The sequence below is a fragment of the Scaptodrosophila lebanonensis genome, unplaced genomic scaffold (assembly GCF_003285725.1).
Source record: "Scaptodrosophila lebanonensis strain 11010-0011.00,11010-0021.00 unplaced genomic scaffold, SlebRS2 tig00000053-arrow-pilon, whole genome shotgun sequence".
Taxonomy (NCBI): Eukaryota; Metazoa; Arthropoda; class Insecta; order Diptera; family Drosophilidae; genus Scaptodrosophila; species Scaptodrosophila lebanonensis.
The window spans coordinates 10,097,236-10,119,990 of NW_022060548.1; the positions used below are offsets into that span (position 1 = coordinate 10,097,236).

A 22,755-nucleotide genomic window follows, 5' to 3' on the forward strand; every position below is an offset into this window, starting at 1 on the left:
TCGAAATTGATATTCTCTAAGTTTTCAAACGGATCACAGTAATTTTTTAGACGATCTATCCAAAGAGAACGATTTAAAAGCCACCAAAAGGCTAACAAGTTGAAACTTTTTAAACAAATGATGAATAAATAAGTAGTGTAGTGTTTATGTTTAATTTTGTTGTTTCTCTATGCTTGCTAAAAATGTATTTACATTCAAAGAAAAAAAAAATAGTTTTAAATATTTGCCTAAGATTGAACCAACTTTGTGCTAAAAAATGTATGTAGTTTCATTTACTCTTTATTTTCCATAGAAATAACTAGCGTATAATTTGTATAAATTAAAATGTACAAAATTGTACTTCTACGCGTTTTGCGTTAATCATTAATTTTCCATTTTCGACTTCACATTTGAACTTTAACAAAATTTTAACAATTTCTCGCTTTTATGGAACTTTTTCATGTTTGATTTGAGTTTTACTTAAGACTTAAAATGAAAGGCTGACTGACTGCTGGCTCCACGTTCCTCGCATATACATGTGTGTGTGTGTGTGTTGGTGTGTGTGTGTGTGAGAGAGGCTAGTAGTGGTAGTTGTTCTTGTTGTCAGAATGGACGTGAGACTGTGTGTGTGTGTGTGCGTGTAGGGGCGCCGTTAGTTGATCTCAAAACGTTGCGCCTAGAAAAGTTAAAGTTTATATAGACATGTGTTTATGTTTGTGTATGTGTGTGTGTGTTAAATTTAAATTAAATTTTAAACTAGACAACAAATTGAATTTGTTGAGTATTTTGTTTTCAACACTGTTGTTATTGTTATTATAATGAACTTGTTGCTTTTCTTGTTATTTTGTTGTTGTCTTTTCTTTTTTTGGCATGCTTTCTATTCTGCTATACAAAGGTGTTTCTTGAGTGAGATGCCTTGAACTTAAAGGACTTGATAATAGGAGTTGTTTGTTGTTGAAATACCCGGCCATATGTGATATGTTATATTATATATAATTATATATAATATATGCTGATTATTTGGTTTTTCTCTTATGTATCTTTTGCTTTTCCTTCTACTATTTGCTTAGACACAGGCCGTGCCTAAATTACGGAGCGGCGCTTTGGCCTGCGAATGAAAAGAAAAATAAAAATCGTGTGTTAAAATACTAGAAAGTGAGAAAATTGTTGAAAAATAAAAATACATTTATTTTTCCAACTAAAAATTAACTTACTCTTATTAAAAGTAAACAAATTTTAAATTGGTTAATAATTAAAATAGGTTTTTTTTTTTTAAATGAATTTCAAAAAGTTCAATTTGAAAAAAATCCAATTCGAATTAATTGCATTTAATTTTAAACTGAAAATCGAATACAAAGACATAAAGTTCAATTTTTTCCTTTAGTTTAACATTTTCAGAATGAATTATATGTTCTCAGTAATAAAAATTCGATATTTAAAGAAACTTAATTCCTTACTAGGACATAAATATAAAGTACATATAATGAAAATAGTTTGCTCGAATTAAACTAAAGACTTATGAATATAATTAAAAAATATATAGAATAAAGTATTAAGAAACTATTGATTTATTATAACAGCAAATAAAACGATTAACAGAACTAATTAAAATAAAATAAGTAATGTTCCCAACTGAACAAATAATAATAATAAAATGCTTCACAAAATGCAATTTAATGTATTTGTTTTGATTATTTTTAATAAACTAAATCTCAATACGAAATAAAAAAAAAATTGCAAAAAATATTAAAACTCTTTCATGGATTTTGAATTATGAAGTTTTTGAGAGGGCTGTGTTGGCAGTATACTAATTTTTGAATCATTAAGACACTGATTTCTAAAATTGTGCTGTTTGTTTTTTCGTATTAAATCAGTTATATTTCATTTCTAATATGTAGAAATGTATGTTTTGGAAAAGATTTCCAGTTACAATATTATTAAATATTGCACAAGCCTTAAATATATTTTTTGAAAATATGACTGCATGGAATCTAAAATATTTTCAAATGTATGCATTGGAAAACTTAAAGTTTCAATAAAATTTCCAAGACAAAATGTGTTCTATTGTAGTTATTGGAACACAAAAGTGTTTGAAACATTGTGTTAAAAGCTAACCAAAAAATATCTTTCCATTATGCAGTTTTCGTATTCATATTCGACTCTTATCTGACAATTTTGTTGAGCTACGAGTAGAAAAAATCTGCGCATGAATTGCAATTTTATTGCATATTGCACGCATTGTAAATGAATAATTTATATGCGTGTTGTGCCTGATTTTTTGTCGTTGTTTAAAAACAACAAATAACACCCATTTAAATGACACGATTTAATACAAAGCTACTGTTATATCTTGCGGCTTAAAGTCAAAAATATGTACATATTTGTTTGCGCATATTTTGAAAAGCTGTCGTTCAAATTGCAAATTTCAGGCAACGAGCCTGCAAGCAAAAATCCCCTATAATACCATTCTGTTTAATTTAGCATAATTATGTATTTGTTGTGTCGACACAGACAAATACACAGAGATATAGAGATTCTGTACACAATTTATTAATTAAGCGGGGCTAATTAAAAACTGCGGCAGTGGCAACAGCCCCGAATGTGAAAACCCAAAATTAAATTTGTACACAAAACCAATTAATTTTTTTCCCCTTTCAGGTGACAGATTTTAATGTTTCTCAGTTGACGCTATTTAATTGGCCTTTTTAGGTAATTGGCCAGTTGATTTTTTCGCATTTATGCTACTGTTTAGGCTTAGTTGTTTTTAGTCGTGTCGCATTAATCTCCAATTTCTATCGAATGTGGCTTTCGGTTTGTTGCCTGATTTGTGGCCTGACTGTGTTGACCAAATTAGTAATAAATGAATTCATGAAGCAATCAAATGGTAATTAAATTATGCATTAAAAATAATAATGCTAATATGTGTGTGTGTTCCAAATATCCGCATAACTTACCTGTTATTAATGTGCTGGTGCCCCTTTTTTTTGTTTATCGATTTGCATAGCTCGTCGCGTGCAAATTATCAAATAAATAATACACACAACAATTTAGTCATATTGACGCTTGAACGGGCAACATAATAAATGAATGCTCTCAAAATTCGCATATTTACTAAACCTAATTAAAACCTGGCAAAATTGTTGTTACAACCGTCGAGCACTGAATATACACTAGTCGTTACGTGAATAGAACACCCATTAAGTCTAACTGAATTGCTGAAAACTTAAAGTTAATTTAATTGTTACAGTTCATTAAAAGAAGGAACTAATGCTGAAGCTTGAGGTACTCACAGGAAATAATAATTGCAAATAGAGTACACAGGGTGCTCTATTCATGCGTCGAGGACTGTATATACATATGTATAATTATGTATTGTCAGGGCTATAGAAAGTGTTACGTTGTCGTTAATTATATATTGAACTATACAAATACTTGCAACTGGAATGGTTTTAATGCACCAGAAATCATTAGCATTATTTATATGACACAAAAATTGTTAGCAAATCAAATGTAAATTAAATTGTTGTGAAAAAAGGCGAGTAGTTGCCATTGATTATAAGAATTACAAAAAAAAAAAAAAAAAAAAAAAGAAAAAAAATACTAATGCAAATGGCTCTAACCAGTTGGGAATTTGAAGAGCCAAGTAGCTAATTAACATTTTGCTCAGAAGTAGGCAATATTTTTTGAAACAAACTTATTATTTTTTTTTTTCTAAAAAATATGTTGTTTCTTTTAAATTTAAAATAATTTGTAATTTGTTTTATTTAAATTGCTCTATTGGTTAAAAAAAATTGGTTCGAAAAGTCTACCCGTTTGGAGATCTTTAAAGATCGAGTTGGAAGTATGGCCAATGGCCTACAGCGCAAGCTAGATGGAACAATTTTCATAAAATATTTCAGCTTGTAAAGCAGGATGAAGCGCATTTCAACATTTATATTAACACGTATTCAGAAGTAAGCCATTGTTCATCTATTTGAACATTGAACATTTATAAATAATTGGATTGCCTAATCTAAACTATATTTGGCAATTAGCGCTAACTTAATGCTTAGTAAATGAACTAATTTTTTTTTCATATTTTCAATCATTTTAGTTTAATTTACAATGCATTTTGTGTGTGTGTGCGTGCAGCAAAAAACTTAGTTTTTTAATTTACTTTCATTTCGTGAGCTGATTAGTTAGTAATAAATTGTTGATGATTGAAATATTTTTGAAAGAGCGATATTTTTGTGCGAATTTGAAAACTATTTATTTATTAAAAAATGACTTCTTTCCCACGATTAGTGATTTTAAAAATCCATTCTAACTCAGCATTTTTCAATTCGCTTCTTAGGGTATTCTTTCTGAAGAAAGAATTGTGAAAAAATATAATATTGTGAAATGTGGGAGTTTTTGACTTTACTTTCATTTCATTTATTAAAAAATGACTTCTTTCCCACGTTTAGTGATTTTAAAAATCAATTCTAACTCAGCATTTTTTAATTCGTTTCTTAGGATATTCTTTCTGAAGAAAGAACTGTGAAGAAAATATAATATTGTGAAATGTGTGAGTTTTTGAATTTACTTTCATTTCGAGAGCTGATTAGTTTGTTATCAATTTTTGACAGATACGAGTATTGGGTGAAATTGGAAACTATTTATATATTAAAAAATTACTCATTTTCCAAGTTGAGTGATTTTAAAAATCAATTTTAAATCAGGATTTTTAATTCTTTCTGAAAAAATATAAATATTTTAGAAATATATTGAAGAGTTTTTCTTCAAAAAGTAGTTTTTATAATGATTGTTTTTGGTAGCCATATTATTCATAGCATTGGAAAACACATTTGGAAACATAACAAAATATAGGATAGTGGAATATTTTATTACGATTTCGTTACATCGCTCAGTATGTTTGCTGCACACTCATCAAACACACACCCACCCACAAGAATAGACGCACTCGCTCATAGCTGACTCCAAAGCTACGAGATGGTTTGGTGTAGGGTATGCCTTAAACCTATTAAGCACACACACACACACCCGATACATAGAGCTAGCAAGGGGACTTAGCTTAGCATAGTATGTATGTATGTATGTATACGTATGTATTAAATGTAAATATGTACTACTTATCGAGTCTATGTACAACACTAACTTAAAACTTAGCTTAGCTAGAGCTACAGAATTTGGCTAGTGATGTTTTTTTTGGCATCCGAACCGATTTAAAACCGCACATAGCTAAAATCATTTGGATTTGGCGGCACCCCGCTTACCTCTTCCTCCATTGCTGCGGCATACATGTGGGAGCGGGCGTTCTTCTCCAAGCTGAAGTCATCCTCGGTTGTCTTGCGATAGACAGGATTCTCGAAATTCATTGAGTTGCCCGGTTTTGTGCAATGGCGATGGGTGAGGAAAATTATCTGAAAAGCATATAAACTTATAGTGAGGGGGAGTGAGGAGGTAACAAGCTCAGGCTTTTGCTCACCAGCGCTGTTCCCGATATGCTCATCAGCACGGCTATAACAATGATGGCTATCTTGCCCGAGTCGGCTTCCGGCGTCTGTGCTGCAACGGTGCCGCCATTATCGGGATGTGTTGCATTTCCGGTGGGCTGTTTGTCAACTGTGAAGCAATTAAGTAACAGTGTGAGAAATATTCGAAATTGTAGGTGCTGAAAAAATTATGAAGCCATAACCGGAATACGAAAACCCACAGTAACACACAAAACAGGTGAGAAAAAAGCGTAAAATTAAATTAAAATTGTTAGTCAAAGGATGAATGAGAAGAAGAAATTAATGAATAAGTCAAACAGGACTGGCTTCTTGCTTTCGCTACTGCCAGTTTGGAGCCCAAATATAATTACAATATTTCTTTTTTGTTTTCTCCCACTGCCCTCCCCCTCTATCCGACGACATCCCGCCGACAACATTTCCGTCAACTTTTGTGCCACGCTTTTCTCTTGATTTTCATTTTTTTGGTCGTTTTGTTTCGTTTGGGGCGCGGCGCAGGAAGTTGTTGGATTTTTCCGCTGTCAACATAATTCGCTTTCATATTTTCCGCTTAGAATTTGTTCGAAAGTTGTGCGCGGGGTGCAAAGGATGTGCCGCATTTAACGGCATGGCACGACGAGATGTTTAGCGCATTTTTTTGTTGTTATTAATTTTTTCTATCTCGGTCGCTCTATAACTTCCCTGAAGTGGACGGAGGATGCGCGCATGTGGCAGCAGAACAGCAGAAAATTTTTTTCTCGCAAAAATATACAGAACAAAAAAACCAACTAAGAATTATCATTAAAAGTTGGCAGCGGCGACAGCTGCCGCGCATCGATTTTGTAACTGACTGTGGAGTGGGAGCGGGGGGGGGGGAGGGGGCTGGGTTTTGGGGCATAGAGTTCCGGGTGTGCTGACAACATATTTGTGGCATTAACAGACAGTATGCCAAGCAATTGAAAAGTTACACGCATATTGCTACAATTAATTGCATGCCAAGGGCAGCTGGGGATTGGAGTTCGACTGTGAAAGCATGACAAGGCCGACTGAATGCCGGGCAAATGGGGCGGGAAGTAATCAAAAGTTTGGGTCGGTCTAGTTGGGAGGGGGACCAAAGAAATGGTTTTAGTTTGAACAGTCAGTGCTCGACAATTATATTTCGGGGTTGGCTGAACACTATCTGCAACATTGAAAAGCTGCAATGAAGCTAAAAGGGTCTCTAAGACGCTCTGGAACGGAAAGTAGGGTAGGGAGTAGGTTTCAGATAAAAATGTAGATGATGGCTTATTCGTATTGTTGGACTGTGGAAAATTGAAATACTAGAAAAATGACACTGGAAAAGCGAGAATAAATATCTAATATATTGAAAAAAAGAGACAAACTCTAAGGGACACACCTAAAGTCTTTCAACCTTGATGCAGAGACTGAAAAGTCCTCCCAAGCACTCCCGCCTAATAGTCGGTGTTGCCAGAAAGGAAAATCATGTTGAATTATCCTTATAGCATATGGCTTATATGGCTAGTAGCTATAATACAAATGCTTGTGGGGGGAGGTGGGGCAAGATGATTTGGTGGCACTGACAAAACGCTTATGGGGGGAGGTGGGGCAAGATGATTTGGTGGCACTGACAAAACGGCAACAGCAGATAGCTTAAGCGTAATGGCATCGGCAAACATTCGCTGTTATTGGAGCGTGCCAATGCGAGCGACACTGTCTGGCATGTTTTATGAGTCGCAGCTATAAATGTCATATATTACAAACCCCAACTCTGGCACCGCACCCCCCACACCCTGCACACTACACGAAATGCAATTTGCCTGTCACATACTATACACATAGTCCATATATTCAGAACGCACCGAAAACGAAGGGACCGAATGAGAGAGAGAGAGAGACAACAACAAGTAATACCCATTTTTCTAATCCCCACATGTGTTTTATGTTTTTTAAACGGCCCGTAGAGCCGAAACAGACAGTGACACAGGTGTGCGCCATGCGGCCAAAAAAAAAGGAGAAGGAAAACAACAACAAAGAAATCAACAGAAAGCATAAAAAAGACGCGCCTGCCATAAAAAATGCGACAAAATGGCGCACGACTATGAGGCATGCCCCCACCTGTCCCCCAGCCTACAACTTGTCTCGTTTTTCGCACGTTTTACTGTCGAAGGTTGCGCTTTTTTTCCACAGCGAGCAGCGCTCGGGGGTGTCAACATTTGCAAATGAAATAAAAACGCATAAAATGTGCGCCGATGAGGACTTCACCTTGCTGCCAAACATTTTTTCCTACGCAGATTAGATAAACAAAGTTAAAAACTTTGCAACGGAAATAAAAATGAAATCGTGCGACTCTGTGACTTTGTCAAAAAAAAAAATGGCGAACGAAAAAGGAAAACAAAATGGCGGCTTTGCTGCTGTTATTTTGAACTTATCTTTTGTGTGGCAACGACAATATGTAGTAAAAAATCCTCAAATCGTAAGAAAAACAATGGAATCTGTTGGCCAACTGCTGGCCAATGGGAATGCACGAGGTCGGTTTTATAAGTGGCGCTAACGAATTTATATTTAAAACTTAGAAGGTCTCTTGCCAGGCGCCTCTGGGCAGCTCGCCCGCCTAATTATTAACTAACCCAAATATATAATGTATTGTAAACTTGTGATACTTTGGTCTCCTATATGTATGTTTAATGTAATGTTATGGCCTAAATCTGCAGGCCGAGTTTAATAAAATATTAGAAAAAAAGAAGCTCTATGAAAATATAGACTGCTGCCAATGCTACCTTGAAATGCCATCAAAAAAAGATGTCTAGGAAGAAGATGAAAAGAATAACTTTCCTCCAAGAAAAAATGAGAAAAATGCAGGACCTTTGCTTTGAAACATGGAATCAAATCAGATACTTAGTAATAATACTATAGGAAAAAACATATTTAATTTAACAATCGATATTAAATGAAATAACCAAACCATGTCACTGGTCCCTGTTGTCTTCTTTTTCTTGTGATACTTATCAACATAATTAGACTAGATTTAATATAATTTTAAAATATAATGTAAAGTTTCCACAAGCATGTAAAAGTGTCTCTCTGGAAAGAATTGTTCGACGAGCGAAGAAGTTCCAAAATGCCGATAGAAAGAATGTGCCTGGGCAGCTACAGAAGAGTACTTGTATGTTGAAGATGAAAATAAACGACTCCAATGCATTCTACTTTCAAATTCTTCCTTCCTTTCCAAATTCTTATTGAACCAACCCACGAAATAATACAATTGCTCAGACAACTAGAGGAGAGTGTGTTGAAGATGAAAATAATCGGATCCAATGCCTTCTATTGTTTAAATTCTTGCTTGGACAACTACAGAAGAGTATGCAGAAGATGAAAAGAAACGGGTCCAATGCATTCTACTTTAAAATTCTTCCTACCTTTTTAAATTCTTATTGAACCAACTCGGGTAATAATAAACTTGCTTGGACAACTACAGAAGAGTGTGTTGAAGATGAAAATAAATGGATTCTATTTTCAAATTCTTCCTTCCTTTCCAAATTCTTATTGAACCAACCCACGAAATAATAAAATTGCTCAGACAACTAGTGGAGAGTATGTTGAAGATAAAAATATTGTTTAAATTCTTGCTTGGACAACTACAGAAGAGTATGTAGAAGAAACGGGTCCAATGCATTCTACTTTCAAATTCTTCCTTCCTTTTCAAATTCTTATTGAACCAACCCGCGAATTAATAAACTTGCTTGGACAACTACAGAAGAGTGTGTTGAAGATGAAAATAAATGGATTCTATTTTCAAATTCTTCCTTCCTTTCCAAATTCTTATTGAACCAACCCACGAAATAATAAAATTGCTCAGACAACTAATGGAGAGTATGTTGAAGATAAAAATAAACGGATCCAATGCATCCTATTGTTTAAATTCTTGCTTGGACAACTACAGAAGAGTATGCAGAAGATGAAAAGAAACGGGTCCAATGCATTCTACTTTCAAATTCTTCCCTCCTTTTCAAATTCTTATTGAACCAACCCGCGAATTAATAAACTTGCTTGGAAAACTACAGAATAGTGTGTTGAAGATGAAAACAAATGGAAATAATGCATTCTATTTTTTAAATCAAATTCTTCCCTCCTTTTCAAATTCTTATTGGACCAACCCACGTAATAATAAACTTGCGGCCAGGTGGCCACTTTATAGACTGGCTATAAAAAAGGCAGTCGTTACTTCGACGGCTTAAGCTTTATGGTTCCAAATGACTGTTCATTTGTAGCCGCTGCCAGTATTTGCAGTTATGCATTTGTCCCTCCCCCAGCCCCTTCTCTGCCAGCAACCACTGTGTATATTTGCAGAACTTTGCCTTCGCTTAATTAAGCAATTTGAAGTGGCGAAGGCAGACTCCTCCCTGCAGGGAGAAAGTGAGCGAGAGAGAGGGACGGAGAAAGGGAGAGAGATCGCAAGCAAAGCAAAATGAAACCGCTAATTGAAATTGCAGTTATGGCAAATGGGCACGACTATCGTCCTTGCCGCACTGGGTCATCTAATTGAAATAGTCCTTAACTAGTTTATAGTTATTTGCTTGCCCCCCTCCCCCCATCGCTCCGCCCCTCCCCACTATGCAAACTTTTCCTAAGTACCAAACAGTTGCTCGTCGTTGTCGTCATCAGCAGGCCATGAAGCTTAATGGAAAATTTCTTACAAATTTTCTTACAAATGTATTGCAGTTTCTATTCCTGGCGGCTTACGATTCTCTTCTTTTTTTTTAAATATTTGAGCCGCTTAGCGTCTCTTTTTTCTCTAACTTTTTTTAAATTGTTGTAATTAGACGCAATTGTGCGGGTTCAGGGCTAAGCTTCAAGATAATTTGCCAGAAATTTTTTCAAGAGGGTCTCAAGTTATTAGCAAAACTTTTTAGCAAAAAAATTGTTCGTATTTACTTGATTTTAATGAGAGTCGCCATTAGCATGGAAAAAGCTAACTAAGTAACTAGAGACAGGTATAAAGATACAAGTATTTATAATATAAATTGGCCGTTGGCACTCTAATAAATACACACATAAAAATAAGAAGCTACAGTGGGTTATAAGCAATGAACATAAAGCGAAATACAGCTAAAAGAAAACAATTCACAACTTTTTAGTAATTTGAAAATAATATTAATGGCAGATATATTTGTATTATACTATAATAAATTTAGAATTCTGTATTGAATAAATTAAGAAAGAAATATTTAAGAGAAATCATCAAATATTTAAGTTGTCGTGAAAATGGTTTTGAAGAATATATAATATAATATAATAAATATTAGGTAAGTGTTGTAGAAAGTTCTAAATTGTGGATTTTTATATTAATTTAAAAATATCGATATCGATTAATTCTTAGACATAAATATATGTTGCCGATAACGATTGTTTTAAAATGACGTACTAATGTAATAATTTAATACGAAAAATAGCAACAGCATCGATGAATAAATGTTTGTCAAATCAATATCGACAAATATATATTGGATAATATCGGTTGACAAACATAACACACACACACCAAAATATCAAGAGCCGTACAAAAATGTAATAAAATCGATCATTGGTAGAAAATAAAATTATGGAAAAATTTAAAAATAAACAAGAGAGAACGCTACAGTCGAGCAAGCACGACAGTGTAATACCCTGTACCCAGGTAAACTTCCGTCACTGCGTTATATGCGCCCAAAACAGCAGCAAAAAGAGGAAGAAGAAGAGCGAACTTTTTGCTGCAGTTTGGGGGGGGTTGTACTGGCGAGAATTTGTTTCGCTAATAACTTTTCTTAGAATGGACAGAATTGAATAAAATCTTAAACAAAAGTAGATAATTATTTATAAATTATGTGTGTTTTGTTTTGTTTAGGTAGCATTTGAAATGTGGACGCTATTGACGAAATTCTGTAGCGGAAGGGGGGTAAAATTAAAAAAAAAAAATAAACTCGTCCTTACTCGGACCTAGGAGAATCTGGATGCCAACTTGGTTATTCTAGCTTTTATAGTTTCTGAGATCCTTGCGTTCATCCAGACGGACAGACGGACGGACAGACGGACAGACGGACGGACGGACGGACAGACGGACGGACAGACGGACGGACATGTCTAGATCGATTTCTCTCGTCATGCTGATCAAGAATATATATACTTTATGGGGTCGGAGATGCTTCCTTCTGTATGTTACATACTTTGCACAAACCTAATATACCCTTTTTACCCTACGGGTACAGGGTATAAAAATATCTGCACTGCGATATTATATCAACAAACGTAGTTTTAAAAGAAAACATTGAAGAAAAATTTTATAAAAGCACATGAAAATGTTGAAATATTGAAAATCAGAAAAAATATTAAGAATTATTATTCGTGTTCAGTTATTATGACTATCGACTCGAATAGTTTTTATGATTTTCTTTTTATTAAATTAACTAACAAATCAGAACCAATGTGCACGCACAGTTTGACATCAATACCTACTCGTAAGTATAGTATGTATGTGAGAAGTCTGAGCTATTGGGTTTTTGTTCCCCTCTTTAGAAATGTTTTTAATATGCTCGCTTTCTTTAGCATTCCCGGACTCGTTGTTAGGGAAATGCAAAAAGCTCTAATTTCAATTGATCAAAGTGTACTTTTAAACGCATGAAGGAGGATGCTTGGAGCGTGTGTTTATTAAAAATAATGACATGGCAACTTATCGTTGATTGACTGACTGGCAGACTAAGAGTCGTGCACAAACGTGGGGGGATGGGGGGAGTATATCAAGTGCTTACTGTTCTAATTATATGGATGTTAGAACATAAATAGCATATATGAGAGACGACGACAATAACCACAAACAAACAAACACACATTTTCTATCGATGGAAAAAAAATGTACACTCAGAAAATTAAACTTCTTTGATGTTCGAAAATCGCACTTAAATTTTGAGCAAAAAGAAGATAGATATTTCCTGATTTGAAGAAATACTTTGCTATTTTCATTTAATCTTAGGAATATATTCAACAAATGTGGGCTTGTTTTTAAACGACTTCAAAAAGCAGGAGGTTCTCAATTAAAAAGTATTCTTTTTTTTCAAAAGTGAAACTTCTTTTTTGTAGAAAATATGTTTCTATTTTAACAAATATATGATTCATTTAATTTCACATTTAAAGAAAAAAGTTTCCCTAAATGAAATCTGCGTAATTTGAAAAACTGATTTTATAAAATATTTTTCCAATTTAATTTAATTAAAAAACAAAATGGCACTTCTTTGTAGAAAATATTTGCTGATTTTAACAAATATGTTTATTCATTTAAAATTTAAAAAAAAGTTTTCGAGCGTGAAATGCGCGTTATATGAAAAATAGGAAATATCAAAATATTCTTCTAATTGAATTTAATTGAAATAAAACAAAATATTCCCCACCAGTGGGCCTAATTGTCTTTTTGCATTTTAAGAGCTATTGTCTAAATTGAAGTGCGATTTCGGCCAACTTATTTTGCTGAGTGTATGGCAGGGCTCTGTGCATATTTGTGGGACGCCCCAAACCTGTTACATGGCACCCATGGTGGTCGTATTTCATTTTGCGACACAACCAATGTAAATATTTTGGTTTTAGGCCCACTGCCTGGCGATATGCAGATGCAGGAGCTGCTGACAGCGCCAAATTAGCGGCCAACTTGGGCGATAGCTCTGCCGATGTCAGCAGCAGGAGCTGCTCCTGAATAGAGCCGGGCAATGTGTATGATGATGGTGATGGTGATGGCGATGGCGATGGCGATGGGGCTGCTGATGCTGATGATGAATTTCTGGTTAAACTATTTGATGTGTTGCTACTGTAGTTGTCGTCGTTGCTGTTGTTGCTGTTGTTGCTGTTGTTGTTGTTGGTATAGTGTTGGTTGTCGCTGTCGCTTGTGTACAATTTAATTTCGTGGCGATTTGTTGACTGATATGTTGCTGTCAGCCGTTCATCATCGTCGTTGCTTTGCTGACAGAGTTGCGTGCAAATTGCATGCAGAAATTCGCCCGGATAAGTGTCGTAGGGTTGTCGCTTAAGCTCACTAACACCCAACAGGGTGGCGGGGGTGGAGACGTCAGACGTTGTTGCGGCTTCGTTGCTGCCGCTATCAGATCCGTTGCTGCCATTGTTGCCATTAAACACGTCAGCATTGCTTCCTTTTTGTGGTCCCGATATTTATATATGTATGTATATTTCACACATTTCCAGCACCCCAGTCCCACAACATGGTTGTGTATTGAGTACGTGTGTGTTTGTGTGTGTGTGTGTGCATTTTGAGTGATTATGTCGATATCATTGATGTTGATTTATGATGATGACAAGTTCGGTGCACGAGAAATTGGCGTGAAAAATGGCAGACAAAATTAAAATCAAGCGCATTTGAGGTGAAACGGCATTTACATATCGCACGTGAATAAACATATACACGTACTACCAGTATGTATGCCTTCACATATAAACATATATAGACGAGTAGGTGACTGAGTATAATTTGTGGACGTAACACTTGACATGTAGATGTGAGTGAGCACGAGCAGGCTGATGAGGAAGCATTTGTAAAAGAGTGCAAAAGTATGGAAGTGAAGGAAAAATAACAGAGTATGAATTGTTGGTGCACCCGAGGCGAATGATAAAACAACATAAAGTAACAGAGAAGAGGAGAGGAGAGTTGTGGAAGCCACACAAATCGACATAAAAAGCTGAGGTATGGAGGTAATTTGTTTCCTTAATGTAACTTTTTAAATGGATTTCAGGTATGGGTAAAGCAACAACACCTGGTCATAGGCAGATAAAACAATTTAAAATAAGTAAAGCATTAGAAAAGTTTAGCTGCACTCGAGACCTGCACGAATTATTTTGAAATATACTTCTGCATTGTTATAATCTATTCAGGCTCATATTTGTATTTTGTTGTTTAATTATGATTGTCTGTAAAATGTTATTGAATTCATTACTATTATCATTCCATTTTCCATATAATTATAATATTATATATAATTCTGCATTGAGATGTTAACTTTTCGACTACAAAAAGTGCCGTTTTTTCAATACTTAAGATACTTAGCGATTAATAGTTTTTATTATCCTTTTGATACTTAGCTCGAATGATCGTTATATTCTTTCCTAAAATAAAGCCGATGCTATATAACTTTGTTTCTATTTATTCATTTGGTTCTGTTTAAAATAATATTTTAATTAAAATGTTGCATCAATTAAATAGCAAATGAATTAAAAAATGAATCATAAATTGATTCATTCACATGACATTAATTTAATCGTTAATTTAATTGAGAAGTGCGCGAATCATTCAATGTTTTACTCACCAAAATAAAGATGTTTTAAAGGAATATCAATAATGCAGTAAAGTAATAATATATAAGGAATTTTAATTACAAACATTGAATGAAGATCATAATTTTCTTGCAATAATCAAAGAAAATTTAAATAATCTCTTTAGTCTTCTCATCACTATCTTGCCCTTACATGGAACGATTACATTTAACTTTTTTACAGCTCTATACTTTACTTTCTCTCAACTGCATCGAGAATTTATACTATAATTTATTTATCTTTTCTTTTGAGAAATTTTAATGATTCTTCTTTATTAGAAAGTTATTTTTAATTGTTTGCGGTTTTAAAACTAATTCGTGCAGGCCTCTACTACGCAGATCTGCTATAAAATAATGCAATAATTGAGTCTTTTTATTTAGATTTAGTTTATGACAGAAATATGCAAATATCTTCAAAGGATTGCCTCCAATCAGTCCACAATTGTTGCACATTTTTATGTTTAAATGTTAAAACCTTTAAATTGTTGCTTTGACCACGCTTGAGAAACATAAATAAACGAATATACATATGCACATAAAAGGCCCATCACCAATGAAGCAGAACACGAAAAAAGTGTACACCAGAAAATAAATATATATTAAGGTTTCATACCGACGATGTGCGCTTCAGTGGACGCATCTTGAGGTAGTCTCGGGGAGGCGTTCGTGGAATTGACGCGTGGAGACCGCAAAATGGGACGTGTGGTGACTGTGCACACACACAAACACAATAAATTTGGTTGAAAATGAAATTAAAAAAAAAAAAACAAAATACGCAAAAACAAAATTTAATAAACTGAAAACAACAAACAAAAGGAATTTATATGGCCTTTATGGGCTTTAATGGGCGTCAAGTGCAGCGGCGAAAGCGGCGGCGGCGATGGCAACCACAACCACAACATGGGCGATGGTCGTGAATGAAATCACACAATGCGCTTTAAAGCCCGCACCAAAAAACCAACAAAAAAAAGTCGGAAAACAATGACAACAAAGCTACTTACGATCCTCGACACACATGAGGCCGTCGGCCATGAGTTTGAGGCCGGTGGGGCAGGCGCAGGAGATGCGCGGACTTCGCTCGTTGATGCGCGGGGCCGGCAGACACAAATGCGAACAATGTCCATTCACCGATTGGCAGTGATTGATGCCGTCGGGCTGGCGATAGGGATGATATACGTGTATAACCATAGGGTGTTGTAGCTGCGAATGGGAAGGGTATATGGCATGAGTTGGCATGTCGCTGAAGGAGCTTTCAAATTAATCTTACCATGTGCATGGCAGTAATTGATTCCACACCTTCGCCCGTAAATTTGTTTGCCTTGAACACAGTCTGCTTGTCCCAGTCGCTCCAATAGATATAATCCTCGAAGGTGGTAATGGAGAAGGGATGTCGCAGATATTCCGTCGAATACAGAATCTGACGACGCTGTGAGCCATCATAGTTGGCCGATGATATAATATTCAGTTTCCCATCCACCCAATAGATGCGCTTTCGCACCAAATCCAAGGTAATGCCATTGGGCCACTTCACATCGTAGTTGATGATGGTGGTTCGATGCGAGCCATCCATGCCGGCGCGCTCGATGCGTGGCGAGGCGCCCCAATCGGACCAATACATCCAGCCCTCAATGGGGTCCAGAGCAATGGAGCGAGGTATGTCCAGTTCGTCCTCAATGAGCACCTTTCCCATGTTGCCATCGAAGTTGGTCAGCTCGATGGTGCATTTGTGTGTGTCCGTAAAGTAGACGTGGTTGTAGATCCAATCCACTGCCAGACCATCGGAGGTAACTGAAGATTTCTTCAGCACCACAGTCTTCTCGTTGCCCTCGTCGATGGGCGCCTTATATATGCTCTGTGTGGTGACATCGCTCCAGAAGATCATGCCGGTGCGGAAAACGAAGTCCAATGCCGTCGCCGACTTCGTGCTATTCACTATAGACGTCATCTCCATGTGGTCCAGCGCTATCTTGCGTATATCATGACGTCTGGCGAGGAGCAGGGAGGCGTGTCCTTCGGTGGCTTTGCAGCGAGTGTGGTTGCGCGGATCTCGCATATAGCCTGCTTCGCATTCGCACTTGAATCCGCCCACCTCGTTCACACAGAGTTGAGAGCACACTCCGGGCTGTTCGCATTCGTTCACATCCACACAAGTGTGACTATCGGCGGCCAATCGATAACCGTTTTTGCATTCACAGCGATAACCGACTGGCTGATCCACACAACGATGCATGCAGCCGCCATTTTTGGTGGAGCACTCATTGATGCCACACTTGCCCGCCGGCTCGTCCTCGCCATCGGGGCAGTCCTTGCGTTTGTCGCACACCTTCGAGAGCGGAATGCACTGACCACCGCCGCAGTCGAACTGGGTGGTGGCATTACACGTGGCCACCTCGGCGGCAAACATGCAACGCCTCTCATCGCTGCCATCCGCACAATCCTCTTCGCCATTGCAGGTCAAATGTCCGGCAATGCAGCTGCTGTCGCCGCACTGGAACTGATCGGGACGACACGTTATATTCTTGCAATGCATGGGCAGCTCATCGTCGGCATCGGGGCAGTCGGCCTCGCCATCGCAAAGCCAGGTCCAATGCAGACATGTGATGCGATCCTTGCACTGGAACTCGTGCGGCAGGCAGGGTGGCGTTGTTTTTGGCAACTCCTCGCAACTCTGCGTAAATAAAACAAAAATAGAATACAAAATATATGTTAATTTAGAGAATACTTAAGGGCTCTCAACTTAATAGAGTGGCTGCCAAGAATCCTTCGGATTAGTTCTTCTTAGGCTTTTCTACCTTGTAAAATTCATTTTATAATTTGTATATATTATGTTTGTTCACATAAATAAATAAATAAAAAGTTGTTTGAAAACTAAAAAGCTATTGAACTGGTTTAAAATTTGGGGAGCTCTGTTAACGCAAAGAACCTAAGATCTTCACTGTCTCATACGACTACAATGCTGCACTATAGCTTTATTTAATTGAGCTTCAAAGCAGGGACTCTAATCATTATGTGTTATTTAAAAATTATCAATTTCAAAAGAGTTGAATTGTAAAGTATAACACAAAATTTATCATTATGTTGTGAGAGAATAAAAAAAAAATTTAAAATTTTTAATTTTTTTGTTGAAAATTACGTTTTAAGTGAATTGGGCTCTGGTTTTGGCCATTACAGCCGTAATTCATTTACTTGTAACCAAATTTTTTTAAAGAATGCCCAAAACTGTACTATAGGTTTGTCTTGGCTCATTGTTTAGGCATATAAATAAATTTAATCCTTATTCCCTATGAAAAAGGCAAAATTACAACTTGTTCAAACAACTTTGAAGTAGAAAAATTATTTTTTTATTTTTTTTTTTTTTGCTGAAAAATAATAAATATTGGTTGGCTTTTAAGGTATAACTAAAAAATAATCATTATATTGTGGGAGAACGAATAAAAATTATAATTTATAAATCATGGTGAATATGCATAAATAATTCTAAAAGAAGGATATACGTATAATTCTCGTTTTTTGAATGATTTTCTCTCTTAAAGAAAAAAAAAAATTTATTATTTATAGTCCCTGCTTCAAAGATGATGTTTCTATAACCACGAGTATCTAATTCTGTTCAAGCTCTAGTTATTTGTGTGTAACATAAAATAAATTGGCTAAAAGGTTAAACAAAATGCTAATCTCCATGGGCAAGCCTAAGTTTTGTTAACGAGCTAATTTGTTTGCAAGCCGCAGCAATTCTCTGGTTGGCACATCTGGAATATAGGATTTGCGTAAAAAAGTGAACAAAGCGTCTACCTCTCAGCATGAAATGGTGACTAATAAAATTTATTTAAGTTATCCACAATTCCCCTAGCAACCAATTCAGCTATAAGTATTTATAGTGTATTTTTCAAATTCCACTCAAATGAGAGAACGAATTGATGAATAGAGGCGCTTTGTCTGCATTGTCCTTATTCCGCTTAAGCGTTATCTACTGTATATAAAGGAGAGCATCTTTAGTCAATGAAATTGCCTGTCTGCGCACAACTTTATTTAAAATGCAACTCATGGACGTTGTCAAAAAGGAAGCCTGGCAAGGAAGTTTGCTATAAAAGTGCCACGGAGCACAAATACAACAACAAGCACAACAACAATAGCAACAACAACTGCTACGAGTACTTGGCTTGTTGTTAAGTGGCAGCAAATATGCATAGCAGCTCAGCTCAGCTCACACATACACACATATATACACACACACATATACACACACATATATACACACACAGCTGCACATTGCCGGCTGGCCATCAGAGCTTCAACATTTTTGTTGCATACTTTTTTGGGCGCTGCCTGAAAATTTTGCGCATTTTTTGTCTGTCTCTATGCCTTGGTCTGTGTGTGTGTGTGTTGGTGTGTGTGTGTGTGTTGCTTAGCTCAGTGCCAGGCGCTATGCAATTTCAAGCGTTGCTGGCTGACAACAAAAGCTGCTTCGGCATGCTGCACATAAATGTTTATATAGAACAGTAGTTGTTGTTGTTGTTGCTGCTGCTTCAACTCGTCGCCGTCGCCGGCAGTTTTGAATAATGCGCGCATCTTGCATAATTTATGCGCGATGTGTTGCCCACCAGCCACTTGCTTATATCTACATTTCATTTTCTTTTATGCGCTCCAATATATATTTCTATATTTCTGTTTATACGTAAATATTCGAATATGGCGGACGAAATAGAAAATGCAAACGAAAATCATATCGACTAAGTTTTTCATTTCTTTTGGCTTAAAATAAAGATAATCGTTCCCTTAAGTCTCATTCACTACAACTATTGCCAATTCTATGTGTGCTTAGTCTTTCACTGAATAGTGCAATAAGAGCAAATTAAATAAATGCATATATTACTCTATTTATATTATATACGAGTATATCTTTAAAAACAACTACCGCATAGAGATAAGACACAATGCTCGGCTAAGTTGAAAAAAAAATTACTTAAATTATGATTGTAATCATTTAATTACAAATAAAAACTGAGACAAACAGAAGTTAAAAGAAATTATTTAACAGCTCTAAATGAAAAGCTTGTTAAAGCTTCGATAATTGTAAGTAAGTTGTATGCCTAGAAACAAAAATATTTCAAATATTTTGATTTTTAAATAAATAAAAAATATTAAAAAATAAAAACAAAACTGTAATTTATAAATCGATTGTTTTAAGCTCTTCCTAGACATTATTATTGTGAATATATGATGTTAACACTTATATAGGAGTGCTACACTAAACTCTAGATGATCTTTAGTTGTTTTTAAAATCACTCGAAAAATTAGTAGGTGCTACATAACTTCGAAAGATTTCATTTTTCGAATAATAGTTGCTTAATTTCTAATTTTTTTTTTTTTCAAGTTTTATTTATTTATTGAATCTTCTCTCACGGAGACATACGATAAGTTATCAAATCTTAATATAGTTATAGTTCTTTAATTAATTACAATTAAATATTTGAATTATGGCCCTAACTGTTATTGCTGGGTTGGGAGGTCTCTTCACAGGAGTCGTGTATTTTTAATTCAATTATTTTTTTATTAATAGAGAGCTACAATTACTGAGAGGTATTTAGAAATGATCGCATTATTAGAATGCAATTTTGGCATTTTATAAATTTTGGCTTGCAGTTGAGATTCAAGATTTTTTGGGGTGGAAATATAATTGATATGACTTACGCGCTCATCGCTGCCATCGGAACAATCCGGATCGCCGTCGCAGACCCAACGCTTGGGGATGCAAGCGCCAGTGGCGCATGTGAAGGAACTAAGTGGGGGGCACTCCCGGGTGGGGCAGCCCTCCTCGTCGCTGCCATCGCCGCAGTCGTGGTCGTGATCGCACACCCAACGCTTCTGTATGCAACGGCCATTGCCGCAGGTGAACTCATCTGAACGGCAGGTGTCGTCTACACGATTGGCAAGCAAAAGTTAATTATATTAGCAATGTGAAGAAGGATTGTTTTTTTTTAGTTTTGGGAGGATTTGCGTGCATTTAAGTTGAATGTGGTGCGAGGATGAGAGCTTTACTTAGTACAAATGAAAATGTTGTTTAAAGTATGCCATAAAGCAGCGACAAGGCCACTTCTCAGCTGTTTTATAAATAAAGCCATGAAACCAAAAGTATGTGAAACATAACTCAGTTGAAAACCAACACTGACAACAACACTAACACTAAGACCAACACCGTAATAAAAATTGCCAGCAAACAAACAGAAACTGAAATACAAAAAGAAGCATATATGGGAGGTGGCATGGGAGAGAGATTTGATGTTGAGCTGCAATAAAGAAGACCAGCACCAACAACAACAATGCCATAAAACATGTTACGAGCACCAGTGTGTAGTGTTTGCTAAGCTACAGAACAAAAAAATTGTTGTGCTGTAAATATTTGTGCATTGTGTACAGGTAAGACAAGTATGCATAGAAATATAAAACATAGTTCTGTAGCAGAGACATAGAAAGGTAAAAGAATGAAAAAAGAAGATAAGCATCCGACACCAAATGTTGCAAGTACAAGTGCGATGCAAGATAAGAGTATAATTTTTATGTTCATGTCTTACTGCAGGCGGCCTCATCGGAGCCATCGGAGCAGTCTTTGCTCTGATCGCACATCCACGCTAAAGGTACACACTTAACCTCGCCGGACTTGCAGACGAAAGAATCCGGCGAGCAGGTTTGACTTCCTGTAAAAAAATAAATAAAATTGTTTTTGGAGAAATATGATATGCTGGTCAGATAATTGGTTGAAGGTCACTCTTTGCTCTTCATAAAAAATTTTATATCAGCGTTGGATAAGAATTCCAAAAAAAGGGTGACACTTTCTTAAGAATTCCTAAATACAATGTTTGTTTGGTAAAATCTTATTATTTGTAACAGAAGCGCACGTATGTATTCTAATTAAACTTCAGAATACAATGAGAATCCATAAAAACCTTAATTTGCTTACATTTGTTTAAGAAACGAGCGCATATTTTGGTCAAACGCGCTTTTTATCATCATCCATCATTAATTATATTCGGACATTTAAAAAAATTGATAACTTTCAAATATAGTTACAATCTCATCCTAAATAAAAAGTAGTTGGTTAGAGTACTGTAGCTGTTTTTTTAAACAATAGTTCCCATGGCAGCGATGTAACGAAATATATTGATGCTATATATGATTCGTGATAGACTTAATCTTTACAAAGATAGCATAGCTCTACATATTAAGTTTAAAGTCCGTAGCAGTTATGGTTTAATAGTTCTAGATGTTCATACATTCGAACAGAGCGGCAAATGAAGGGCACTTCAGAATATAGCGAAGCATTGTCAGAATATCAAATTGGGCTGCGATATGCTAAAACCTTTTTCTGGTGGTTATGGTAGTGCAGTGATATAGTGCAACGATTTGATAAAAGTGATATTTATATATTAAACTCTATTTGCAAATCATTAGAACGCGTCCATGTGCCATGTTTAGGTAGCTCTAGCTGCTGTGGTCTACAAGATATAGACGTTCATACAGTAAAACATTCGGACAAATGAACGGATAAGCCGGCTGCCATCGACACAAGCTGTTTCTTTAATTTGTGTTCTGCCACGCCTACTTCTACACAATATTTTTCATCCCAACTAAATTATTTAAATTCATAAAAATGCACAATAGACTGGGCTTTAAATTCGTTCACTTAACCACATATTTGGCATAAATAATAATAATACAATTTTCTGTCAATATTTAAACAGTTAAGGCGCTGTAAAGTATGCAACACATTAGGTTTAATGCGCTTTGTGTTTGTGCGCCCATGAAAGCTTTTTCGGTTGTGTATGTATATAGCTCTGTAATTAAGTTTATAAGCAACAGCAGCAGTCAAAATGCGCCACATGCCATGCATGTAATAAACATAGTTCTTACACACAAACATACACAAATAATCATACACACATACACACACCATGCCCGGCTGAGCAACG

At 35.8% G+C, this 22,755-nt stretch overlaps 1 protein-coding gene across 11 annotated transcripts in view; it reads right to left on the reverse strand.

Annotated features, from left to right (window-relative positions):
* Nucleotides 1-259: 259 nt before the first annotated feature.
* The window catches only part of LOC115623431 (low-density lipoprotein receptor-like), a 72,779-nt gene continuing 50,283 nt past the window's right edge, over nucleotides 260-22,755 (reverse strand). For 5 of the 11 annotated variants that reach the window (XM_030517763.1, XM_030517762.1, XM_030517769.1 and 2 more), the window contains 8 exons: nucleotides 21,361-21,483; nucleotides 20,480-20,706; nucleotides 16,059-17,459; nucleotides 15,793-15,991; nucleotides 15,405-15,500; nucleotides 12,992-13,618; nucleotides 5,447-5,583; nucleotides 5,169-5,381 (listed from right to left, as the gene is read on the reverse strand). In XM_030517763.1, the coding sequence (XP_030373623.1) occupies nucleotides 5,184-5,381; nucleotides 5,447-5,583; nucleotides 12,992-13,618; nucleotides 15,405-15,500; nucleotides 15,793-15,991; nucleotides 16,059-17,459; nucleotides 20,480-20,706; nucleotides 21,361-21,483 (3,008 nt within the window). In that variant the 3' untranslated portion in view covers nucleotides 5,169-5,183. Of the gene's footprint in view, nucleotides 1,088-5,168; nucleotides 5,382-5,446; nucleotides 5,584-12,991; nucleotides 13,619-15,404; nucleotides 15,501-15,792; nucleotides 15,992-16,058; nucleotides 17,460-20,479; nucleotides 20,707-21,360; nucleotides 21,484-22,755 lie in introns of those variants that run through there. The other 6 variants (XM_030517764.1, XM_030517771.1, XM_030517765.1 and 3 more) reach the window with 5 other exon arrangements.